The sequence below is a fragment of the Oryctolagus cuniculus genome, chromosome X (assembly GCF_051225735.1).
Source record: "Oryctolagus cuniculus isolate XC-2025 breed Fujian yellow rabbit chromosome X, ASM5122573v1, whole genome shotgun sequence".
Taxonomy (NCBI): domain Eukaryota; kingdom Metazoa; phylum Chordata; class Mammalia; order Lagomorpha; family Leporidae; genus Oryctolagus; species Oryctolagus cuniculus.
Genome location: NC_142888.1, coordinates 74,092,769 through 74,115,899, shown reverse-complemented (window position 1 = coordinate 74,115,899; position 23,131 = coordinate 74,092,769). Strand labels below are relative to the sequence as shown.

General features: G+C 42.3%; 1 protein-coding gene across 7 annotated transcripts in view; it reads left to right on the top strand.

The window, feature by feature from the left end:
- Positions 1-23,131, top strand: part of DOCK11 (dedicator of cytokinesis 11) — a 209,900-nt gene that overhangs the window by 81,161 nt on the left and 105,608 nt on the right. For 5 of the 7 annotated variants that reach the window (XM_089323800.1, XM_002720256.6, XM_051827332.3 and 2 more), the window contains exons 11-18: positions 2,946-3,086; positions 4,241-4,453; positions 10,973-11,095; positions 13,034-13,116; positions 15,953-16,075; positions 16,257-16,333; positions 21,070-21,254; positions 21,346-21,411. In XM_089323800.1, the coding sequence (XP_089179926.1) occupies positions 2,946-3,086; positions 4,241-4,453; positions 10,973-11,095; positions 13,034-13,116; positions 15,953-16,075; positions 16,257-16,333; positions 21,070-21,254; positions 21,346-21,411 (1,011 nt within the window). The remainder of the gene's footprint in view (positions 1-2,945; positions 3,087-4,240; positions 4,454-10,972; positions 11,096-13,033; positions 13,117-15,952; positions 16,076-16,256; positions 16,334-21,069; positions 21,255-21,345; positions 21,412-23,131) is intronic. The other 2 variants (XM_089323799.1, XM_089323798.1) reach the window with 1 other exon arrangement.

Here is a 23,131-nt window from a genome sequence, read left to right as displayed (position 1 = left end):
AACAGCTATAATTATCTAAGCTTCTTCAGGCATAATACCTGTTTTGGCCTGAATTACTAAGATAATTGAGAAAAATTCTTGTGTTTCTTGGCTTGAGTTTTCCATTCTGCTCAGATTCACCCTGTCACGTCCCACCTACTGTGTCTGCGGCCTTAATGAAAGTGTAGTAAATGACTCCACAATCTATACTTTCCATTTGGGCCTAGGTCATAAGTCTGTGCAGACATTGGGATTGAGCACATTAACTTTGATCGCCTATACCCTGGGAACTGAGAGGAAGGTTTCCAGGAGTCTTTGAGAGGAACAGATTCCTCCCCTACACAGAGGATTTTCTTGCTCTCAGTATCTTTTTTTTGTCTTGTTTAAGATTTTTTATTTATTTATTTGACAGGTAGAGTTACAGACAGTGAGAGAGACAGAGAGAAAGGTCTTCTTCTGTTGGTTCACTCCCCAAATGGCCGCAATGGCCGGAGCTGCGCCGATCCGAAGCCAGGAGCCAGGTGCTTCTTCCTGGTCTCCCATGCGGGTGCAGGGCCCAAGCACCTGGGTCATCCTCCACTGCCCTCCCAGGCCACAGCAGAGAGCTGGACTGGAAGAGGAGCAACCAGGACTAGAACCTGGCACCCATAGGGGATGCCAGTGCTGCAGGTGGAGGATTAACCTAGTGCGCCACAACACCGGCCCCTCTTTTAGTATCTTTTTTAAAATCCTTGTTTTTACTATCCAATATTGATCATTTAAAATATGAGGAGTCTCCAGAAAGTTCATAGAACATGGATATTATGAGAAAAACTGCATGGATTTTTAAAAATCTCTACTGAAATCAACCTTGTCTTTTAAATCCATTTTTTCCATGAACTTTTGGTGGAAGTGTTGTCATCTCTCTGTTGCAGCCAGTATACATCCTCCAGCTCTGTTAGAACTGGACTCTGTTTATCAGTTTCCTAAGCAGACGCCTCTCACTCTGTTCAGCATTGTAATGTAAGTGGTCTCCAGGGTTCTAGCCTTATCTGCCTCTTGCCACTGACTCCCCAGTCCAGATCTCCAAACCCAGACCTCCCCTGTTCTTCCAGCCACCTACTGCCATCACCTCACACACAACACGTCCCAAAAAGAAACTCGTCAGTTCTTCTCACCCTGCCCACAAAGCTGCCATTCATTTGTCTTTCACAACTGAGTTCATAACATCACTGTCTATGGAATCTTCCAAGTTAGAGTCCATTTGTTTTTTCTTGATGCTCACATTCCCATTCCTGTCAATTTTTTCTCTTGCCTAGCTCTTAAAGGAGATCAAATTTCTAGTATGCTGAAACATATTTTGTGAGAAAAACAAACAATATACAATTAAAATGAATTTTTTTAAAGAAATTATTTATTGGTTCCAATGCTGTGGCATAGCAGGTAAGGCCACTGCCTGCAGTGCCAGCATCCCATATGGGCACCGGTTCGAGTCCCGGCTGCTCCACTTCCAATCCAGCTCTCTGTTATGGCCTGGGAAAGCAGTAGAAGATGGCCCAAGTGCTTGGGCCTCTGCACCCATATGGTAGACCCGAAAGAAGCTCCTGGCTCCTGGCTTCAGATTAGCACAGCTCCAGCCATTGCAGCCACTTGGAGAGTGAACCAGCGGGTGGAAGACATTCTCTCTCTCTCTCTCTCTCTCTCTCTCTCTTTCTCTCTTTCTCTCTTTCTCTGCCTCTCCTTCTCTCTGTGTGTAACTCTGCCTTTCAAATAATTTTTTAAAATATTTATTTATTTGAAAAGCAGAGTTACAGACAGCGAGAGAGTCTTCCATCCCCTGGTTCACTCCCCAAATGGCTACAACAGCCAGGGCTGAGCCAAGATGAAGCCAGGAGCCTGGGATTCCAGCCAACTCTTGCACATGGGTGGCAGGGACCCAAGCACTTGGACCAGCGTCCGGTGCCTTTCTAGGAGCATTAGCAGGGATTTAAAGTGGAACAGCGGGGACTCAAACAGGTGCTCATGTGAGGATGCTGGCATCCCAAGTGGTGACTTAACATGCTGCACCACAACGCCAGTCCCTAAATGGATATTCAAAAGAGATGTTGGAAAGAGAAATCTGAGAAAGGTAGCATGGCTGTGACAGGGAGTGTGTGGTTTTCTACAGGGAGTTAGGAAGTCTCCTGGTGGAAGTGCCAGTTGATCAGACTTGAGTGGAACAAGGGAGTAAGCCATGCAGCTCTCTGGGGGAAGCCCTGCGATGAGAGTGACCTTGGTGTACAAAAAAGAATAACCAAGGAAACCAGTACAGCTAGAAAAAAAGAGGGGGGCCGGCACCGCGGCTCAATAGGCTAATCCTCTGCCTTGTGGCACCGGCACCCTGGGTTCTAGTCCCGGTCGGGGCGCCAGATTCTGTCCCGGTTGCCCCTCTTCCAGTCCAGCTCTCTGCTGTGGCCCGGGAAGGCAGTGGAGGATGGCCCAAGTGCTTGCGCCCTGTACCCGCATGGGAGACCAGGAGAAGCATCTGGCTCCTGCCTTCGGATCAGTGCGGTGCGCCAGCCACAGTGGCCATTGGAGGGTGAACCGACGGCAAAAGGAAGACCTTTCTCTCTGTCTCTCTCTCACTGTCCACTCTGCCTGTCAAAAAAAAGAAAAAGAAAAAAGAAAAAAAGAGGGGGAGGGGGAAGGCATGAGTAGTAGAAGGTAAGGCCAGAGGGGAGAAAGGAGGCGGGGCTGAGGGCTTTGTAGGCCTTGGTAGAGATCTGTGACTTTTCCATTGCCTTAGATCTGAGTTTTGTCATCTCCCTCCAGTGTTTCCCCATCAGTGTTTGAACCTATAAGAACGCCACCAAGGCTTGTGGAATAAACCAAAAAGGCTTCACATGAAAAATGGATGGAGCACTGTGGGATTCTGCCTTTTGGACTAGATTAGTCAATATTAATATGAATCTTTTTTTTCTTAATGATTTGTACCAACTGTTTTGCAGAGGTTGGACTTTTCAGGAATTGAACCTGATATAAAGCCATTTGAAGAAAAATGCAACAAGCGTTTCCTGGTAAATTGCCATGATTTAACTTTCAATATCTTGGGTCAAATTGGAGACAACGCGAAAGGACCATCCACCAATGTACGTATGAGTTTTCCTTCAACTTCCCTTGAAAACCAGTCACTGGAAGAAATGCCCTTCTTATCGCTGACAACTAATTTATTGAATGAAAATTCCTTGGCTGTACATCATGATAAAGTTGACAAGGAAGAATTTCATGTATCATTCTTTTGCCAAAATATGACTCTATTTTTATCTGGAGAGGATTTGTGAGTCTTACCTACTCAGAGTAGCAGCCAGAGTAGGCTTTCAACATTCAAGAGGGGCCTGTCCCCAGAAGCTGGAAAATCCTCAGAATTTGTGAATTCTATGAGAGAATATGATTGCTTCTTTGAAATTGGTTCATAGCTATGAGTGCGCATCACCAAAGCCATGCTGGGATACAGATGCTGTGCAGTCTGCTCACCCACTGCTCTATAGAATGAGATTTGAGAGCCAAGTTTTACTCTTTAGCTGTCATATGAGTTGCTGAGGAGCACTTGAAATGATAATAAATGTAAAATCTTCAGAGACTATATTTTATGTTCATCTTTGTTTCACTTCTAGCTTTGTCTTTTAAAGATATCAACACTGATGAGTGATTCTTTTAAAAAGTAGCTGAAGCACATGCAGCAGTCTTTTCTGTGTGAAAAGGGTTCATCTTTATGCCATCTGGCATGAAATTTCTCTTTGTGACCAGCTTCGAAGCGCCATCTGTAGAGAGGAATCATGTCTTCCAAAATTGCTGATGGGGCAAAGCTTTTGTCAAGTCATTTGCTGTTGACTAATATTAGCTCTTAGGAGATGTGTGACCCAGTGAGGAATAATATAACCAAAGGGAAGATTTACATTACGTTTTCTCCAAAATATTGGCATTATTTGAAGTAACTTTGGTAAATGTTTAGATAATTAAATCTTATTCACAAGACGATTGGTGTTCTTTAAACTTGTCATTTTATTTCTACTCATTTTTTAAAAATTGTAACTTGTGAAATGCTTTATACCTGACAGTAGTGAAATTTTGGTAGAGGCAGTTATATTGGAATGTTCTTTATGCAGATAAGCTGTAATGCAAATTTAGCTAAATGTTGAACTCCAAAAGAAACTATAAACATAGAAATTTGAGGAAAATAACTTGTGGGCCTCCTTCCCCTGCAAAGTCTTAATTTAAAAAATGTAACTCTTTTCCTTCCCAGGTTGAGCCCTTTTTTATCAATCTTGCCTTATTTGATGTAAAGAACAATTGTAAGATTTCCGCTGACTTTCACGTAGACCTGAATCCCCCATCTGTCCGTGAAATGCTATGGGGATCTTCAGCTCAGCTGGCTGGTGATGGAAACCCAAAGGGCTCTTCTCCTGAGTCTTTCATTCATGGAATCGCTGAGTCTCACTTACGCTACATAAAGCAGGTAAAGAATCTCTTTAGCCTTGCTCGCATCGTCGCAATAAGAAACAGAAGCATCTGGCATTATTTCATGGTTTCAGGCCTGTGTTTTCATGGCATTCCAATTCTTGTGAGGTCTGTCTCTGGTCCATTTTCTGGTGACTGAAGCTGGAGTGGAAAAATGGAAACCAGCAAACCTGCTGGTAACACATTAGCGAAGTGACATGTTCAGTGGGACCATGATGTGAGTCACAGGAAGATAGAATATAGGTACACACAGACACACACAGACGGACATCCATGTGCATACTTCTGAGTAAGGCATCACATTTCCACAGGTTGGTTGGTTGGTTTTTTGAGTAAAAAACTGACGTTACATTAATTCTCTGATCTCTGCCATGTCTACTATGAGTAGGTCATTTTCACGTAGCATGAAGGCTCATTATACAGGGATTCTGCTGAAAAAGCAATGGCAGGGAACTTCTTGTGTCAAAGCTATGCCGCTGTATTGTGTCCTGTCTGGGGCAGAGACTCCCCATTAGAAGGACCCATTCTGACCTCTGACCTGGCTGGAAGCTATCATATCACATATTTTGCTGTTTGATACATATTGTGTTCATTTACTGTCATGTTAATCATCCTGTATGGGGGCTGGGGCAGAGTTGCTATGGATTAGTGATTAAGCCTCCAACCTGCAGTGCCGGCATCCCATATGGGTGCCAGTTCGGGTCCCTGCTCTGTTCTACTTCCAGTCCAGCTCTCTGCTGATGTGCTGGGAAAGCAGTGGAAGATGGCCCAAGTGCTTGGGCTCCTCACCAACACAGGAGAGACCTGGATGAAGCTCCTGGTTCCTGGCTTCGGCCTGGCCCAGCCCCTGGCTGTAGCAGCCACTTGGGGAATGAAACAGTGAATGGAAGATTGTCTCTGTCTCTCCTTTCTCTGTATCACTGCCCTTCAAATAAATTTTTTCCCAAAGAAACTTCTTATTTAATGAGTACAAATTTCATAAGTACAACTTTAGGAACATTGTGATTCTTCCCACCATACCACCCTAGCATCCCCACCTCCTCCACTCTCCCATTCCCAGTCCCATTCTCCATTAAGATTCATTTTCAATTAACTTTATACACAGAAGACCAACTCTACACTAAGTAAGTAAAGATTTCAACAATTTGCACACACACACACATGCACAAAACCTAAGAATAAGTTTTACAGTTAATTCTCATAGTACAACTCATTGAGGACAGAGGTCCTGCATGGGGAGTTAGCGTACAGTGACTTCTGTTGTTAATTTAAAAATTAACATTTATGTATGACGTCAGTGACCACCCGAGGCTCTTGACATGAGCTGCCAAGGCTATGGGAGCCTTTTTTTTTTTTTGACAGGCAGAGTGGACAGTGAGAGAGAGAGACAGAGAGAAAGGTCTTCCTTTGCCGTTGGTTCTCCCCGCAATGGCGCCCACGCCGATCTGAAGCCAGGAGCCAGGTGCTTCTCCTGGTCTTCCATGCGGGTGCAGGGCCCAAGCACTTGGGCCATCCTCCACTGCCTTCCTGGGCCACAGCAGAGAGCCGGACTGGAAGACGAGCAACTGGGATAGAATCCGGCACCTATGGGAGCCTCTTGAGTCCAAATTCTCCATCAGTATTTAGACAAGGCCATAAGCAAAGTGGAAGTTGTCGTCTCCCTTCGGAGAAAAGTACATCCTTCTTTGATGGCTTCTTTTTTCCACTGGGTTCTTACAGAAATCCTTCATGTAGGACATTTTTCCTGCCACAGTTTCTTGGCTTTCCATGCCTGAAATGCTCTCATGGGCCAATTAAATAAATTTTTAAAAAACCATCCTGTATCAATATCTGTAGACCAATGATGTTATTTTCAAAGGCTAATATGGTATTCCATTGATGTAGCTAGTTGGCCTATTTCTAAATTTTTTTTATTATTTATTTATTTATTTGACAGAGTTAGACAGTGAGAGAGAGAGACAGAAAGGTTTTCCCTTTTCCGTTGGTTCACCCCTCAAGTGGCTGCTACAGCTGGCGCGTTGTGGCCCAGTGCACTGTGCCTGTCCGAAGCCAGGAGCCAGGTGCCCCCTCCTGGTCTCTCATGTGGGTACAGGGCCCAAGGACCTGGGCCATCCTCCACTGCACTCCCGGGCCACAGCAGAGAACTGGACTGGACGAGGGGCAACCGAGACAGAATCTGGTGCCCCGACCGGGACGAGAACCTGGTGTGCCGGCGCCACAGGCAGAGGATTAGCTTAGTGAGCCACGGCGCCAGCCTATTTCTAAATTTTTTATAACATAAATATTGTGTTGAACATTCTTGTGGATATATCTTAGTTCATTTGTTCAATTCTTTCCTCAAAAGAATTTCCAAGCATTGAGATTTTTCAGAGGGAAATATTACACTCAGGACAGACTCTTTGGTGTAGCAGTTAAGAGATTATTTGGGGGACTAGCATTGTGGTGTAGCAGGTAAAGCCACCACGTGTGATGCTACTGGCATCCCATATGGACACTAGTTTGTATCCCAGCTGCTCCATTTCTGATTCACCTCCCTACTAATGGCCTGGGAAAAACAGCAAAAGATGATCCAAATATTCAGGCCCCTTCCACTCTTGTGGGAGACCTGGATGAAGCTCCTGGCTTCTGGCGTTTCCCTGGCCCAGCCCTAACCATTGTAGTCATTTGGTGGGCAAACCAGTAGATGGAAGATTCTCTCTCTCTGACTCTAACTTTAAAATAAATTTTTTAAAGATTTATTTATTTATTTGAAAGAGTTATACAGAGAGAGAAGGAGAGGCAGAGAGAGAGGTCTTCCATCCGCTGGTTCACTCCCCAGTTGGCCACAACCACCAGAGCTGCGCCCATCCGGAGCCAGGCGCCAGGAGTTTCTTTCTGGTCTTCCACATGGGTGCAGGGTCCCAAGGACTTGGGCCATCTTTCACTGCTTTCCCAGGCCATAGCAGAGAGCTGGATCAAAAGTGGAACAGCCAGAACTTGAACTGTTGCCCATTTGGGATGCTGGCATGGCAGGCAGCAGCTTTACCTGCTATGCCACAGCACCAGCCCCAATAAATAAATCTTTAAAAAAAAAACCACACAACAAGACACCTCTTAGGATGTCTGCATCCCATATTGGAGAACTTGGGTTCGAGGCTCAGCTCTGCTTCCAGCTTTCTTCTGATATGCACCCTGAGAGACAGCAGGTGATGTCTCAATTACTTGAGTCACTGACGCCCACATGGGAGACCTGGATGGAGTTCCAGGATCCTGGTTTTGGCGTGGTCCAGCCCTGGCTATTGCCACCAATTGAAGAGTGAACCAGTATAAAATTTCTCTCTTCCTGCTTCAGTCTCCCTCTCTTTAAAAAAAGAAAAGAAAAAAAGAGTTTATGGTCAATGACAAAAATTATGAAATGGTAGATGGGCTTCTTTACATATATTGTCTCTACCCTTTTGGGCCTGTGGGTCTATGGCCGCTTTTCCCCCAAGTTGTCCCTTTAGTTAATTACTCAGACGAGTTGTCAATGATGTGAACCTTGCACTTCGATGGCAGATACTTGTAAAAAAGATTGAAGAAGTACTGTATTGTAAGTAGTGGAGAACCCATTATTGAATTAGATGTTTAGAAATTCCTTCGTAATATCAAATAAGTCCTTTTATGCTGATGATGTATTTACTGTTACTTCAATCTACTCAGCTGTACGTTCACTACAAGAAGTTTAAATTGTGGTTTCAGGTGGCATTCAACTTGTGATGTAGATGAAGGAAGCAAATTGACATTTAAAAAATATCACCTGTATATCAACATTTTCCATTGGTGCCTTCTGTAATCATAATGATTTTGTGAAATGGTGTGAGCGTTGCTGTTTTGCAGATGAGGAAACTGAAGCTCGGGTACATTAAGTTTGCCCGCCCTTGTGTAGCTGGTAGTGGTACAGGTGGAGTTGCAATCTAGGTCTTTTGGCAAGAACTCAAACAGCATGAATCAGAATACAATGAAGTGCATAACATGGACATACAACAAACATATGCCCTATGTTTGTTCTAGGAACTGAGTTGGGGGTACCAGGCCCGATCTCTAAAGAGAGGGGCAGTGACCGAAGCGTCCCCCTTGGGTGGGAGGCATCACCATGCTTCCTGGCTTACGGTGGAGGGCTGTGCCAGAGGTTTGTGTGAAAACACCATATGGGGTTTCTGGATGCTCTCTGGCTACTTCTGCATTCTATGGACAGGGGAGATGCCTAGAAGCTGATGGGGCAAAAACTAAAACAACTTTAGTGTCCCCCATGCCATTGGAATCCCAGGTCAATTCAAAACTGAACATCTCTGCGCCACAGTCCTCATTTGTAAAATGCAAGTAATGGTAGTGCCTACTTCCGGGGGCTGTGAGAGGCTAACCAAGGGCTATTGTTCTCATAAAGCACCGAACGCTGGGATAGGCCAGGTTTGCTCAGTGCGCTGTAGCTGCTAGGAGTAGTGTAGTGATCTCAGACGAATAAGTGAACACAGCCTGCTTTCTTCTGTTGTCGACTCTTAAAATTATAACCCTCACTGCTGGCCTCAGTGCAAGGAAATGCCTAGAGTGCTGGGAATAGGGGCCAGTAGCTACTCAGTGCATATCAGCTTATAACAGTAGTCAGTATTCTTTCTCAATGGTTTTCATTTATTTTATTTGTTTGAAAGGCAGAGAGGGAGAGATGGAGAGCTCTCACTCACTCCTCAAATACCCCCAACAGCCAGGGCTGGCCGAGGCTGAAGCCAGGAGCTGGGAACTCTTCTGGGGCTCTGCGTGGGAGGCAGGGACCCAAGTACTTGAGTCATCACCTGCTGCCTCCCATGGCATGATATATCGGGAGTATGGAGTGGAAGTTGAGCCGAGCCTTGAACCTAGGCACTCTGATATGGAATGTGGGCATCCCAAATGTGTCTTACCCGCTGCACCAAACGCCTCGGTGTTACTGTTCTAATTTAGCTTCAGAGTCTGACAGCTGGGAGCCTATGCAGTCTGGAAGCCCAGATTCCAATCTTCACCAGTTTACTTGCTGCACAAACAGCTCTGAGCCCATTTCTTAACATGCGGCTCGTATGGAGAATAGTATCTGCATCCAAGGGCTTTATGAAGGCCGAATGAGAGGACGCATGATACGTGGCAATTAGTCAGTGTAAGAGTGCACTTGCAATGCGTTGCTCAGCACGCCTTCTGCAGGGCAGTCAGGCAGTCTGCCAGCCCCAGCTCACAGCTCGAGAAAAGTGTTCACAGCACTACCAGAAGCCAAGTTCTGTGACTTTAACGCTTTGATGGGCCAGCCTAGTTAGACTAGAACCAGGTACCTAACGTGCATTGTTTTATTTCACCCGTGCAAGAGCTTTATGAAGTCACAATTACTATCATCACCCTCATTTCATAGGTAAGAACCCCAAGACTTGGAGAGGATGCGACTTGCTTGAACTCATAGATGTCAGAGTGAGAACCTGAACCTAAGAAGTTCGACTCCTGAGCAGTTATTAACTAGTCCGTTCCATGCTTGCCACTTGGAAATCAAAGCTGAATCATCCATTACCTGAGCTCCTTAACAAGCTGTTTGGCTTTGGGAGAATGACTAACCTCTTAGGCTGCATTTTCTGTTAAGCCCTGTCTACCTCAGAGGGTTGTATCTGGAACAAAGGAGATCATGTGTCTGAACTGCTTTCAAAACTGCAAAGCACTTTAATAACAAAGTTGGTAATATACCAAGCAGTAAAACAAAACTTGGTAGAGACCCAGCAATGAATTTTTCCACTCACATTCATTTGTGTGGTTCTCCTTTAAGCGACAGCCACAACCAACTAGTGTGCTGTTTAGAGGATATTCTATTTGGAAGCAGCCAAACTGGATAGGGGAGATGACATGGTTGCTCCACATGCATTCAGAAAAGCTCATACAACTTTGGTTGTGTTGACATTATTAGCCCTGGAATGGAGACAGTTTGGAAGTCTGTTTCCTACTTTTACATTGATAAGCACCAGTGCTCTTTAACTGCAGCTAAGGGCTGTTTTCTTTATGGGGATTTTGTTTTTATGGTATGCCGAGCAGCAAAGACAAAATAGTTTCTTCCCTCTTAGCTACAGGGGGTATTAAATGTGAGGGAACTGTTCTAGAGTTGCATATGCAGGTACATTTAAAAACAGGTATCTAGTTCCACTTGAGAAATGCACAAGCCCATTAAGCCAAACAATGCACATTATGTTAATTAGCTCTAAGAACTCGCTTTGCAAACACAGCCAAACAAAAGAGGCCAAACAGCCATGAGGACACCTGCACTTTGGGGACTGACATATGTGAAGTTGGTGACAAAATATAAAATCCACTTTGAAAGGAAGATTGGGAGCTTGGAAATTTATCTAATAGGAAATGCTACTTATTTCTGGACTCCTGGCCACAATCATACATTGACTATCAACTTCGAATACTGAACACACTACTGAGAATCACTAACCAAACAGCCATTAAAAAGCCATTATGACTTTACATTAAAAAGTCTAATTTTTTTCCCCAGGGAATTTTCTCAGTGACAAATCCACATCCTGAAATTTTTCTAGTTGCGAGAATCGAGAAGGTGTTGCAGGGGAACATCACACACTGTGCGGAACCCTACATCAAAAATTCAGACCCAGTAAAGGTATTTGTAAAGATCATTTGTGCACATTTCAGTTCAACGTAAAATTTACCTTGTGCTGGTGTTTTTAATAACATTGTCAGTGCCCCCCCCCAAGAAGAAGCAACCATATTCTCTGAGCATGCTGTGGATTATGAAAATTGGACTATTGCTATGTGACTGTAGGTTGTATACTGTGTGAGTATATAGATTGCATAAGTATACACTAAAACACGAATCTGGCCGCCTTTGCCTGTTTCCTTTGTGTTCTGTTAACATGACAATCTGATTTCTGCTTGCTTATCAAAATAAGAGCTAAAAGCTTTTAGGCAGCATCTGCTAACTGACACCGTCTCCTTGGCAATAGCCACTCCTTCCCTACTTGCAGCCCTACATTCAGCCGTAGCCTGTCTGCGTTGCAAAAGAGACGATGATCCGGTCCTGTAGATCCCAGGTGCCAGTCCCAATGCCTGTCCATCCCAGATTTACTCTTGTGGTAAAATAAGAAAGACACTGAGCACTTCCTGGAGCTAAATATACTTACCTTGAAAAATACCCTTTATTCTGTTCGTCCTTCCTACAATTTAGATGGGATGTCTATCTTTCTTTCAGGAAATGCTGGCATTTGTGAGTACTTCAAAAAAAAAAGTTCCTGGAAAATGGAATTAAAAGAGAAATTTATGTTGGTTCAGACTATTTTTTAACTCCATGAAGTCTTCAAAAAGTTCATGAAAACTGTATGTATTGTAACAAAACAGTGCACGAATTTCAGATATTTTTACCAACATAAACTTTCCTTTTAATTCTGTTTTCCATGGAATTTTTGAAGCACCTTCTTATTAAAAGGTAGGGAATTATTGTTTGGTTTCATCGAATGTTCATAAGTGACAGCATGAGGTCTGTAATCATATTTCATCATATAAATTTCTAGATTGTGAAGTTTAAACGTGTCGAAACCATTGCTGTAATCCCATCATCCCATCCTATAAATGAGAAAATGAAGGCCTGGACAGGCAAAGGGCTCATGGTACAACTCTGTAATGGCACTGTAGCTGCTGTGTTATTTATGAAGTGGCGCTCTATCGCTTGTAACAGTTTGTTATATCTCCAGTTAGTGTTTATTACATAGAAGATGCTGAGGGAGACATCTGACTAATTTGTGTGAAAAAAAAAAAATGTCTCCATGATATAGATAAAAGCCCTCCAGCATTCTGTATCCCTTGGGATAAGCGTCCAGCCAGCATTTCACAGCCTGCTTAGACTCTATAGGCAGTTAATCTCCCGCTGTCATCTCGCAGTGCCTGTGCAAACAGTGCAGCTCCTGCCCACACTAGACTAACTGCAGTGGCTTTGGGTCTCTTGCTCCTTATCTTGGGAGTGGAAAGGTCAACTGTATCTCAAGCAGATTTCTCCCAAGAATGATAAGCAGCTGTTTGCTTTGTGCAAAGAAATACATGTTAAAAACTAAAATATGCTTAGAGGTCTTTGGTGCAAACCATGTCTGACATTTATTTTGTCTGTCTTATTACAATGGTAAAGGCTCTGTTAATGACCAAACACAAAGCCGCCTTTTAAGAAAGGTCTTGGGGAATTGGGTAGTTTCTTGTGTTTTATTTGTGGCTGTTTCTATCATTTTTCTAGATTTTTGATCTTTGATATTGGTAAATTGGGGAAATTATTTTTTTTATCTTTTATTTAATGAATATAAATTTCCAAAGTACGACTCATGGGTTACAATGGCTTCCCCCACCCATACCATCCCTCCCACCCACAACCCTCCCCTTTCCCACTCCCTCTCAATTGGGGAAATTATTTTTAAAAATTTTTTTTCTCTTACAAAAAAGGAACAAATTTCAGGTATTTCATGTATGTGGTTTTAAGAGCATGATGATAATATTTGTTTGGGGTGGGTCCATGGTGATTTGAACAAATATGAGCCTGTCTTCTTATTTCTGACCGTAGACGGCCCAGAAGGTGCACAGGACAGCTAAGCAAGTGTGTAGCCGCCTTGGACAATACAGAATGCCCTTTGCTTGGGCTGCCAGGTTGGTGAAAATATAATCCTGACCCTTCTGCTCACACTCAATCTATGATGTTGAGGGCTCTTGTCCTTACCAGCATTTATCTGTTGCTGGTAAGCCAGTTACATGAGAGAACTTCAAAAAGTTCACGGACTATAGAATTAAAAATTCATTTGGGCACAAATGATTACATCCCTGCATAATTTTTTGTAATATGCATTTTTCATGAACATTGTAAAAGAGCCCTGATATCCCGGGTCACTTGGGACACAAGAATGCCTTCTTAGAACTTACTATGCATCAAAGACCCTCTCATTTTTTCATATGTCTGGCTTTAGGGAAATTTTCTTAGACTTAGGTTACTGATCTGACTCCACTTAATTTGACTGCATCTTAAAGCAGAGCCTATTTGCTAAAACAATGGATTTTTTTCTCTGGAAACCCATGGATTGTTATGAATCGTAGTAGTGTACTCACTATTTCAGAGTTGGCTAGATTTGTGATTCAAAAAACTATTTTAAAATAATTCTGTAACATATACTAAAATTGTTTGACAAAGAATGCAGTCATTAAGTGCACGTGTGTAATTAATTAGTTAATAGAGTTTCTTGCTTCCTGATGACAGATTGAGCCAATCCTTTGGGGGTAGTATATTTTTATTTGGAAGCATGTGTTATCTATACTTCATATCTTATGTTAGGTTACATTATTTTAGCCAAATCTTGCAAGTGATGACTTAAACCATGTTTCTTGCTTATTCCCCCCATTGAAGTACAGGTTCACTGGCTTGTTTGTGATACAGCCTGTACGGCTCACTGGAACTCCTGGGGAAAGGGCACCATGTTCTGAATAATTCAATCAATTATGTTCAGTGGGTGCTGGGGACTAGCATAAGGGTAGGAGATTCTAAGTTAATTAACTCATCTCTCTGTCACTATTTATAATCATTTCATTTTGTGGAAGGTCTCAAAATGTATTTTATGTTGGTAGATGGAAAGACACCATTATCCTTGTTGTGCACACTGGTTTTAAAAAAAAGAAAAGAAAAGATAGCCAAGGGATAGGTGAATGGCAAAGAGCAGGGAGAGTGATATGTGTAAGTGGTCTTAGCAGGTGAAATATGGCTTATTAACATAAGCGTACAGGTAATGTTGTAACCTGAACAGTCAGTTGTGGCTGCTGCTGGTGTTATTATTCTTAGTTATTCAAGACTAACTCTATTCAAAGCACAATGCTACATGTTCAGGGTGTATTTTCTTAAGAGAGAGCTACTGTTATTCCCATCTTGGAGATGAAGAAATTGAGACACAGACGTTCATAAAAGATAGTCTTGCCCAGGTTCCCAAAGCACATGGCTGAGCAGGGGTCAGAAGCCAGGCACCCAGCTTCAGAGGCCCATCTAGACTTCTGGGGCTTACCTCCCTCTCCAGCTTGAGCAGTAAGCGGCGTGATAACCATTTTTGCTAGAGTTAAAAAAAAAATTAAGTTTAAAATTTTCAAAGTTAGAACTTTTATTCTCTAGTTGTAATCAGGCATTATGTTCTTTTTCTTTCCTGAATCATTTTGGTTGTCAGCAGTAGCAAAAGCTTACTCTGGAGGTGTGGCTGGAGTATTTTAAAAGACCTATGATAAAAACCCTGTTGGCTAGAAATAAAGGAAGCATAATTAGAAGTCAGAACAATGGGGTTAATACCTGTAGCCATGTGTTCAGAGGCTCTGCCAGAAGGAATTATGCTTCTGGCTATAATTCCTTCATGTGTGTTGGGTGCTTATGCACGACTTCCCATTTTATTAGTAATATAGGTGCCTAAAAGGGGAGAAGAGGACGAGGGAGGGAATAATTCAAATTCATATGTGGGAATCTACATATATATTATAAATCCTCCAAGTAAATTTATGTTTAAGATCCAATTTAATTTTTTAAAGATCATTGAAGAGGTTCTCTCAACTTCAATCCTATTTGTAAAAATTAGTCTTTTGAGAGACTAGACCAAAAGACTTCCATCTGCCGGTTCATTCCTTGAATGCCCAGGAATTGGGAACCCAATCTTGGCCTCCTACATAGGTGGCAAGAACCCGACTACCTGACCCATCACCTGCTGGCTGCCTGGGTGCACGTTAGCAAGAAGCTAAAATCAGGAGCAGAGCCAGGACTCAAACTCAGACAGTCTGACATAGGATGCAAGTGCCCCAAGGGGAGTCTTCATGGCTAGGCCATATGCTGACCCCTCTACTGTGATTTTTATCAACATGCTAGAGATGTACTTTAGCTTTGATAAAATGCACACCTTCTAAATGTCCAGCTGGATGAATTCGCCAGTTAGTGTACAGTCATGTAGCCACTACCACCTGTCTGTGGTTTCAGAAAGTTTTCTCAGGCCCCTGTTCAAATCATCCCACTCCAATCTGCTTGTCACTGTACCTGAATTTCCCCTATTCTAAACATTCATAGAATTGGAATCATGCAGTATAGAGTCTTGTATTTGGTTTCTTGTGCTCAGTATATTTTTGAGATTCATCCATATCATTATGTGCATCAGTTCATTTTGAGTAGTATTCCATTGTATGGCTATAATGCAGTTTGTTTATCCATTGACTTGCTGATGAACATCTAAGTTATTACCAATTTGGGGCTATAGTGAATCTGCTATGAACATTCATATGCCACATGGAAATACACTTATGCGTGAAATTGTAGAATCCAAGAGTACATGTATGCTTAACTATATGGAAACTACCAAGCTATTTCCAAAGTGGTTTCACCATTTTACATTCCCATCAGTGCTAATGTTTTCTGAATTTATCTATACTTTAGACTTTTTAAAATAATAATAATAAAACTTTTCTACTGCTGTTCTAGACCCGTTTTCAAAGATATTCAAGGCTCACTGGATTTGGATGGAAGATTTTCTCCTTTATATAAACAAGACAGTAGCAAGCTTTCAAATGAAGACATTCTCAAGTTGCTCTCAGAATACAAGAAGTAAGTGTGTGACGTTACTATGAGAAATGAGCATTTTAGATGAATTATCCATTTCTTAATGATAAATGTGAATAGTAAATGGGGAAAACTGAACACTTAAAATTTTAAGTTTGGATATAGTGTAACAAATGTGTTTGTAATCATGATTTTAAATTCTAAAATATTCTTATTTTATACCTAGGCCAGAAAAGACCAAATTGCAGATTATTCCTGGGCAGCTAAACATCACAGTAGAATGTGTTCCTGTGGATTTATCAAGTAAGAACAAACATAATGCAAATAAACCTTTAGGATTATTTTCAAATCACAGGTTCTTTTTTTTTTTTTTTTTTGACAGGCAGAGTTAGACAGTGAGAGAGAGAGAGAGAGAGAGAGAGAAAGGTCTTCCTTCCGTTGGTTCACTCCCCAAATGGCCGCTACAGCTTGCGCACTGCACCAATCTGAAGCCAGGAGTCAGGTGCTTCCTCCTGGTCTCCCATGCGGGTGCAGGGCCCAAGCACCTGGGCCATCCTCCACTGCCTTCCCGGGCCACAGCAGAGAGCTGGACTGGAAGAGGAGCAACCAGGACAGAATCTGGCGCCCCAACCAGGACTAGAACCTGGGGTACCAGCGCCGCAGGCAGAGGATTAGCCAAGTGAGCTGTGGCGCCGGCCATCAAATCGCAGGTTCTTATCTTTTCAAGTTTTAGGTGGTGTGTTAGTTTCCTATGACTGCTGTAATAAAGCATTACAAACTGGGACACTTAGGCTGACAGAAATTTATTCTATCATGGTTCTGAAGGCTAGAAATCCAAAGTCAAGGTATTGAGCAGGCCATAGTCCTTCTGAATGTTCTTGGTAAGAATCATTCCTTGTCTCCTAGCTCCTGACTACCTGTGGCATCCCTTGGCTTGTAGCTGTATCACTCCAATGCCTACCTCTGTCCTCACATGGCCTTCTTATAAGGACACATGTGTTGGATTCAAGTCCTACCCTAATCCATCATTACCTCGTCTTAACTAATCACATCTGCAAAGACCCTATTACCAAATAAAGCACATTTTGAGGTTTCAGTAGACATGAATTTTTCAGGGGACGCTATTTGACCCTATACACGTGTGGTGAGTACTTAGATTAGGAAGTAAATTAAGTGATTTTGTCATACACTGTTTCATAATATGACGTTAGAAGTGTGCCCAAGTCTTCTGCTGCTGCCTGTTTCCTTAGGTGAATTTTGGCTTCTGTCATTAGCCATGAGATCAAAAAAGGAGGACATTTTCTTTTCTTGTCTAAGCATCAGAATCTAAGATTCTAGGAGAAAAATGAACAGAAGACACAAAACATAATTTGCAGGATATAAAATGAAGCGGCTAGGGACAGATGTTTGTCATGGCAGTTAAGATACCCACTTACCATGGTGAAGTGCCCAGATTCGATCCACAGCCCCTGCTGTTGATTGTTTTTCTGCTAATACAGATCCTGGGAGACCCTGGTGAAGGCTCAAGTAATTGGTCTGCTGATATGCACGTGGGAGACCTATATTGAGTTCCTAGATCATGGCTTCAGCCCCCTGTCCATTGTGATCATTTGGAGAATAAACAAGCAAATGGGAGCTTGCTCTCTGTCTTATCTGTCTCTCAAATAACAAAAAATTTTTAAATATAAAAAAATTTTTTCTTAGAAATATAAAAAATACTTTAAATGAAGTAGCTAGTACATATGTAAAAACAGTCAAGCTGGGACCAGCACTGTGGCTTGGTAGGCTAAGTCTCCTCCTGTAGTGCCAGCATCCCCTGTGGATGCTGGTTCTAGTCTCAGCTGCTCCTCTTCTCATCCAGCTCTCTGCTATGGCCTGGGAAAGCAGTGGAAGATGGCCCAAGTCCTTGGGCCCCTGCACCCACTTGAGAGAATGGAAGAAGTTCTTGGCTTCTGGATTTGGATTGGCTCAGCTCTGGCTGTTGCGGCCATTTGGGCAGTGAATCAGCGAATAGAAGACCTTTTTCTCTGTTTCTCCCTCTGTCTGTAACTCTACCTCTCAAATAAATAAACAAAATTAAAAAAAAATCAAACTGAGGAGTAATTCCACTAGTACAAAATAAAACAAAGGGCTGGCCCTGTGATGTAGTGGATTAAGTCACCACCTGGCTGTTGTGGCCATTTAGGGATTGAACCAGTGGATGAAAGAGCTCTCTCTCTCTTTAACTCTCCTTCAAATGAATAAATAAATATTTAAAAAAAGATGCTTATGATGTATCAGATTCACAATTTTTTTCTTTTCTAAGTTTACTTTTTATTTATTTGAAAGGCAGAGTGATAGAGAGGGAGAGAAAGAGATCTTCCATTCACTGTTTCACTCCCCAATTGGCTGTAATGGCCAAGACTGGGCCAGGCCAAAGCCAGAAGCCTGGAACTCCATCTAGATCTCCCATGTGTGTGGCAGGGTCCCAAGTTCTTGGGCCACCATCCACTGGCCTCCCAGGTGCATTACTAAGGAGCTGGATCAGAAGCAAAGCAGCTAGGACTCAAACCAGTGTTCCGATATGGATGTTGGTGTTGCAGATGGTGGCTTAACCCACTGCACCACAATTCCAGCCCTTAAAAAAAGTTTTTAAGTCATCTATTAATTTTTTAAATCAAAATTTAATTTGTTTATTTGAGAGGCACAAACACACACACATATAGAGAAAGAGCTCCAATCCACTGGTTTACTACCCAAATGCCCACAGTTGCTAGATCTGGGCCAGGCCAAAGCCAGGAGGTGGAAATTCAATCCAGGTCTCCTACACGGGTGGCAGAAACCCAACTATCTGCCAAGGTCTGTATGAGTAGCAAGCTAGAGTCAGGGGCCAGAGCTGGGAGTCAAAGCCAAGTACTGTAATGTGGGACACAGGTGTTTTAGCGACTAGGCTAAATGCTCACTCCTACAAAAATACTTACAATGAAACCATCTAATGCTGGCTATGTCTTGGCCTGGCACCATGATCTACCACAAATTTGGAGTATAGTTTGGCAGTAGAAATAGATAGCCATGATAAAGTAATCCAGTTCTGAGGTTCTACATATCTATTCATTGACTAAATAAATATTTATTGAGTAAATATTTGTTAAGTACCTATGAGGTGCTTTAAACTTAAGGAATTTTTTAAAAGATTTATTTATTTATTTGAAAGTCAGAGTTAGAAAGAGAAGGAGAGGCAGAGAGAGAGAGAGAGAGAGGTCTTCCATCTGCTGATTCACTCACCAATTGGGCACAACAGCTGGAGCTGTGCAGATCTGAAGCCAGGAGCCAGGAGCTTCCTCCGGGTCTCTCACATGGGTGCGGGGGCCCAAGGGCTTGGGCCATCTTCTACTGCTTTCCCAGGCCATAGCAAGAGAGCTGGATGGGAAGTGGAGCAGCCGGGACCCGAACTGGCACCTGCATGGGATGCCGGCACTGCAGGTGGCGGCTTTACCCGCTACACCATAGCACCGGCCCCGAACTTAAGGAATAAGGTCTACAAGGAGGGACAGCCAACAAACAAACAAATAATGATTTCAGCTTATGACAGGAGTGAGCTGCTTTCAGAGGGTGGCCAGAGAAGACATCTCTGACAATCGGGAAGAGAAGAGGCAGCAGGAACCCGCACGTGGTGGTTGGGACTGTACATTCCAGACTGACGACATCACATATATTGTGAAGGGTTGAGGTGGTAGTGTGTTTGGTTGGAATAAGCAGAAAGAAAGCCTTTGTGGCTTCACTATACTGTGTGATGGAGAAAGGAGATGAGGTAGGGGAAACAGCTCACACAGGGAATTGTAAAAATCAAGATAATGCCTTAAAAGCTTGGATTCTATTTTACGTCTAATGAGAAGTCACTAAAGGATTGTGAACAGGAGAGTGGTATCCAATGTATATTTTAAAACGTCCAAGAGTGCAAGGGATTATTTTCCCTAAAGAAATCATTTGAAATGCATATAGGAGTTTATGCACAAAGATGTTCTTTGCTGTGTTAGTTACATTGGGGAAAAATTGGAAACAACTAGAGGCTGACACCGTCAGTATGGTTAAGGTAATCATGGGAAACTGAATCATGAACCTTTATGCAGCCATTAAAAACTGGTGTTTATAGTTTCTGGAAGAAGACATCAGAGTAAATATCGGAAATAGAACATATACATATGGTTGAATTTTTATATTACTATATGCCTGGAAGCAGGATTAGAAGAAAATACACCCACATGTTAACAGTAGTTATCTTTGGGTGGTCGAGTGATAAATCATTGCTGTGCCTTTACTCTCATCTACAGATGTCCTGTAATAATTATGCACTGCTTTAACAGTCAGAGAAAAACAAAGCCAACCGACAGTGCCGTGTCTGCAGGTCTGACTCACCCTGTGTCTTCCTTCTGCAGTCTTAGATCCCCTTACGTATGTGAATCTTTACTGCAGTGGTGACTTCAGTAACATATGCTGCCTAACTTCTCTGAGTCCTGGGATTTTTCACATTTGGGGATATGGCATGTATTATTGTAACACATCGTAATATCTGCAGTTTCAAAAGGCTTCCACTATGTCTTAGGTGAAAACTTGTACCTGCAACAAGTGAACTTTGTAAAAGTGACTTGCTGTGAGCTAATTGGAAGCATAAATTAACTGTTATTTCTTTCCCTGATAGCAATGAAAATCTGCAGTGAAAGCTAAATTGCAACCACAGGAGGGAAAATGCACTGGATTTCTTTGCAGAATTTAAATTTGTCAAAATTATGATGTGTTATATTTGGCAAATGATTCAACATTGAGAATGAAATAGCAAACCATGTCTGGTGTGAACAGTTCCACTGAAATTGGCACGAGGCTACTCCATCCTCTATCCTTTTGAGTTTAAAAGTGGTTGTGTGACTTTTTGTCAGTTACTAAGAACTCTATCTTTTAAATCATGCTTTGAGCACACAGTGCATGTATATTTTTATAAATGCAGGAAGATGTTAAGGGTTGTTAAATTGTATGATTGTTGCCAATTTTTTTTCCTATTATAGATTGCATCACTTCTTCATATGTGCCCCTAAAGCCTTTCGAAAAGAACTGTCAAAATATTACAGTGGAGGTTGAAGAATTTGTTCCAGAAATGACAAAATATTGCTATCCATTTACTATTTACAAAAACCATCTGTATGTATATCCCTTGCAATTAAAATACGATAGCCAGAAGACATTTGCCAAGGTAAACAGCAGAAACGGTACATTTTTGGAGTAGCAATGTTATTTGTAATCTTCTGATTGTATGAGTCACTTTGAATGATTAATCCTTTCAGGCAAGGAACATTGCTGTCTGTGTGGAATTCCGGGATTCCGATGAAAGTGATGCTTGCGCTCTAAAGGTTCGTTTCTGATACTGATAAGCATGCAGTTTTAGTAGGGATGGTAGAGATGCAGATACTGGTACTTGGTGTTCTCATGCGTTCAGTTTGATTTGTTTAAACACCACAAAGAAAATGCACCGAAGTGACAAATGTAATATTTCTTTTTCTACTTTTGCACATGAACTAGGAGGGTTTATTTCAATATAAGTGAGTAGCAAAATGGGGTGGGGGGCATACATAGGTCTACACGTAGGCAAGGTTCTGTATAGGCTTTGGGTTTTGCTCCACTTTGATTCTGCATGCCTCTGATGCTCAATCGCAAGATCATTTTCTTAGGACCTTTGAGCTTATAATGGTTCCATCAGGAGACTGTGAACTCCTTTCTCCTTGAAATCTGAACAGGCTTTGTGCTGACAGAAGCACAACATGACTGCTTTGATCTGAAATATGACTTCTCCTCTATGTCTGGCCAAATGGTGTCTCCAGACTCGGATTTGTGATCTGTGAAAAGCAGAAATCTAAGTATTACCTGATACAGCAATCCTTAAAGCCCTGTCACATCGCAGTGCCTTTACCTTTTTTACTCTTCAGAGCTGGGTGTTCCAGCTTGCTCTTTTGCTCATTAATCAGACCTGAAAGGGAATTCGTAGGACAGCCAGCCATTGCACAGTGTTTATCTGACTCCCCATTTCTGGTTTGAGCCTAAATCAAACACAGGGGTGGCTAGTCTTAGACCCAAACCACCTAGGGTGAGTGGCTAAAATGCCCCCTACGTCATTGAATGCTTAATAGTCCCTGCCTTGGAAAAGAAGTTTTTGTTTTGTTTTCTTTTGTTTTCTCACAGAGAAATGTAAGTTAAATGAACGTTTAACTGCCTCAAATTTAGTGTATTTTCTCTGGTTCTCCCTTCAGTGCAAATGAGAAGAAGTGTTTCTTTTCTCCCATGCAATATTCTTTTTTGGAATTAAGGAATCTTACGTTGCCCCTCAGCACTTCTTGCAAATTGCCTTCAGAAATGTATTTAAGGGGCATTGGACGTGCACACATATAGAGTCTTGATTTCATTTCTTAGCTGGCCCAACAGGCCTGCATTGAAGTGACAGTGTGAGGCACTTCATCCCTTGGCATGCTCACTCCGTATTCATCCTCCTTTTTATTAGGCCCGCGGAAGTGAAAAACTCGCATCACAAATGCAATCGGATCTTTTCATGGAACCACAGAAAGCCTTATGTTTCTTTTATTGGCATAACAGAAAGCCAGTGATTTTCAAAATGTGACTCATAAAGTGCCACATTTTAAAAATGCGCGATAACAGTAAAGTCGCCTGTAGCTTACTAGACAATTCAATTCTTAAGTCTTTTAGGCTAAGAATGTGTCTGTTGGCTTAAAAATAGCAACACCAACAAGAGAACGTTCCACCTTGTCCCCTGCACAATGACCACCCAGCAGATGTTGCTGACTGGCTAAGGTGGAGCTTCTTGAGGTCTTCAAAATTCATGGAGAATGTGTATTATGAAAAATCTGTGCATTGGATTTCCGTTGATTTCTGCGTCAAAATGAACTTTGCTCCATTTCTATGTGACGTTTTTGAAGTACCCTTGTGTTAAACACAAATAATGTGATAGAAGCTTGAAAGGCCTGGTTTGAGACTGTTTCCCTGTCAAATGATTATAAGTGCACAACTTCTTACTGTCAGTAGTTTGGAGTTGCATTTCCTGGATGGGTGCACACTGAAATG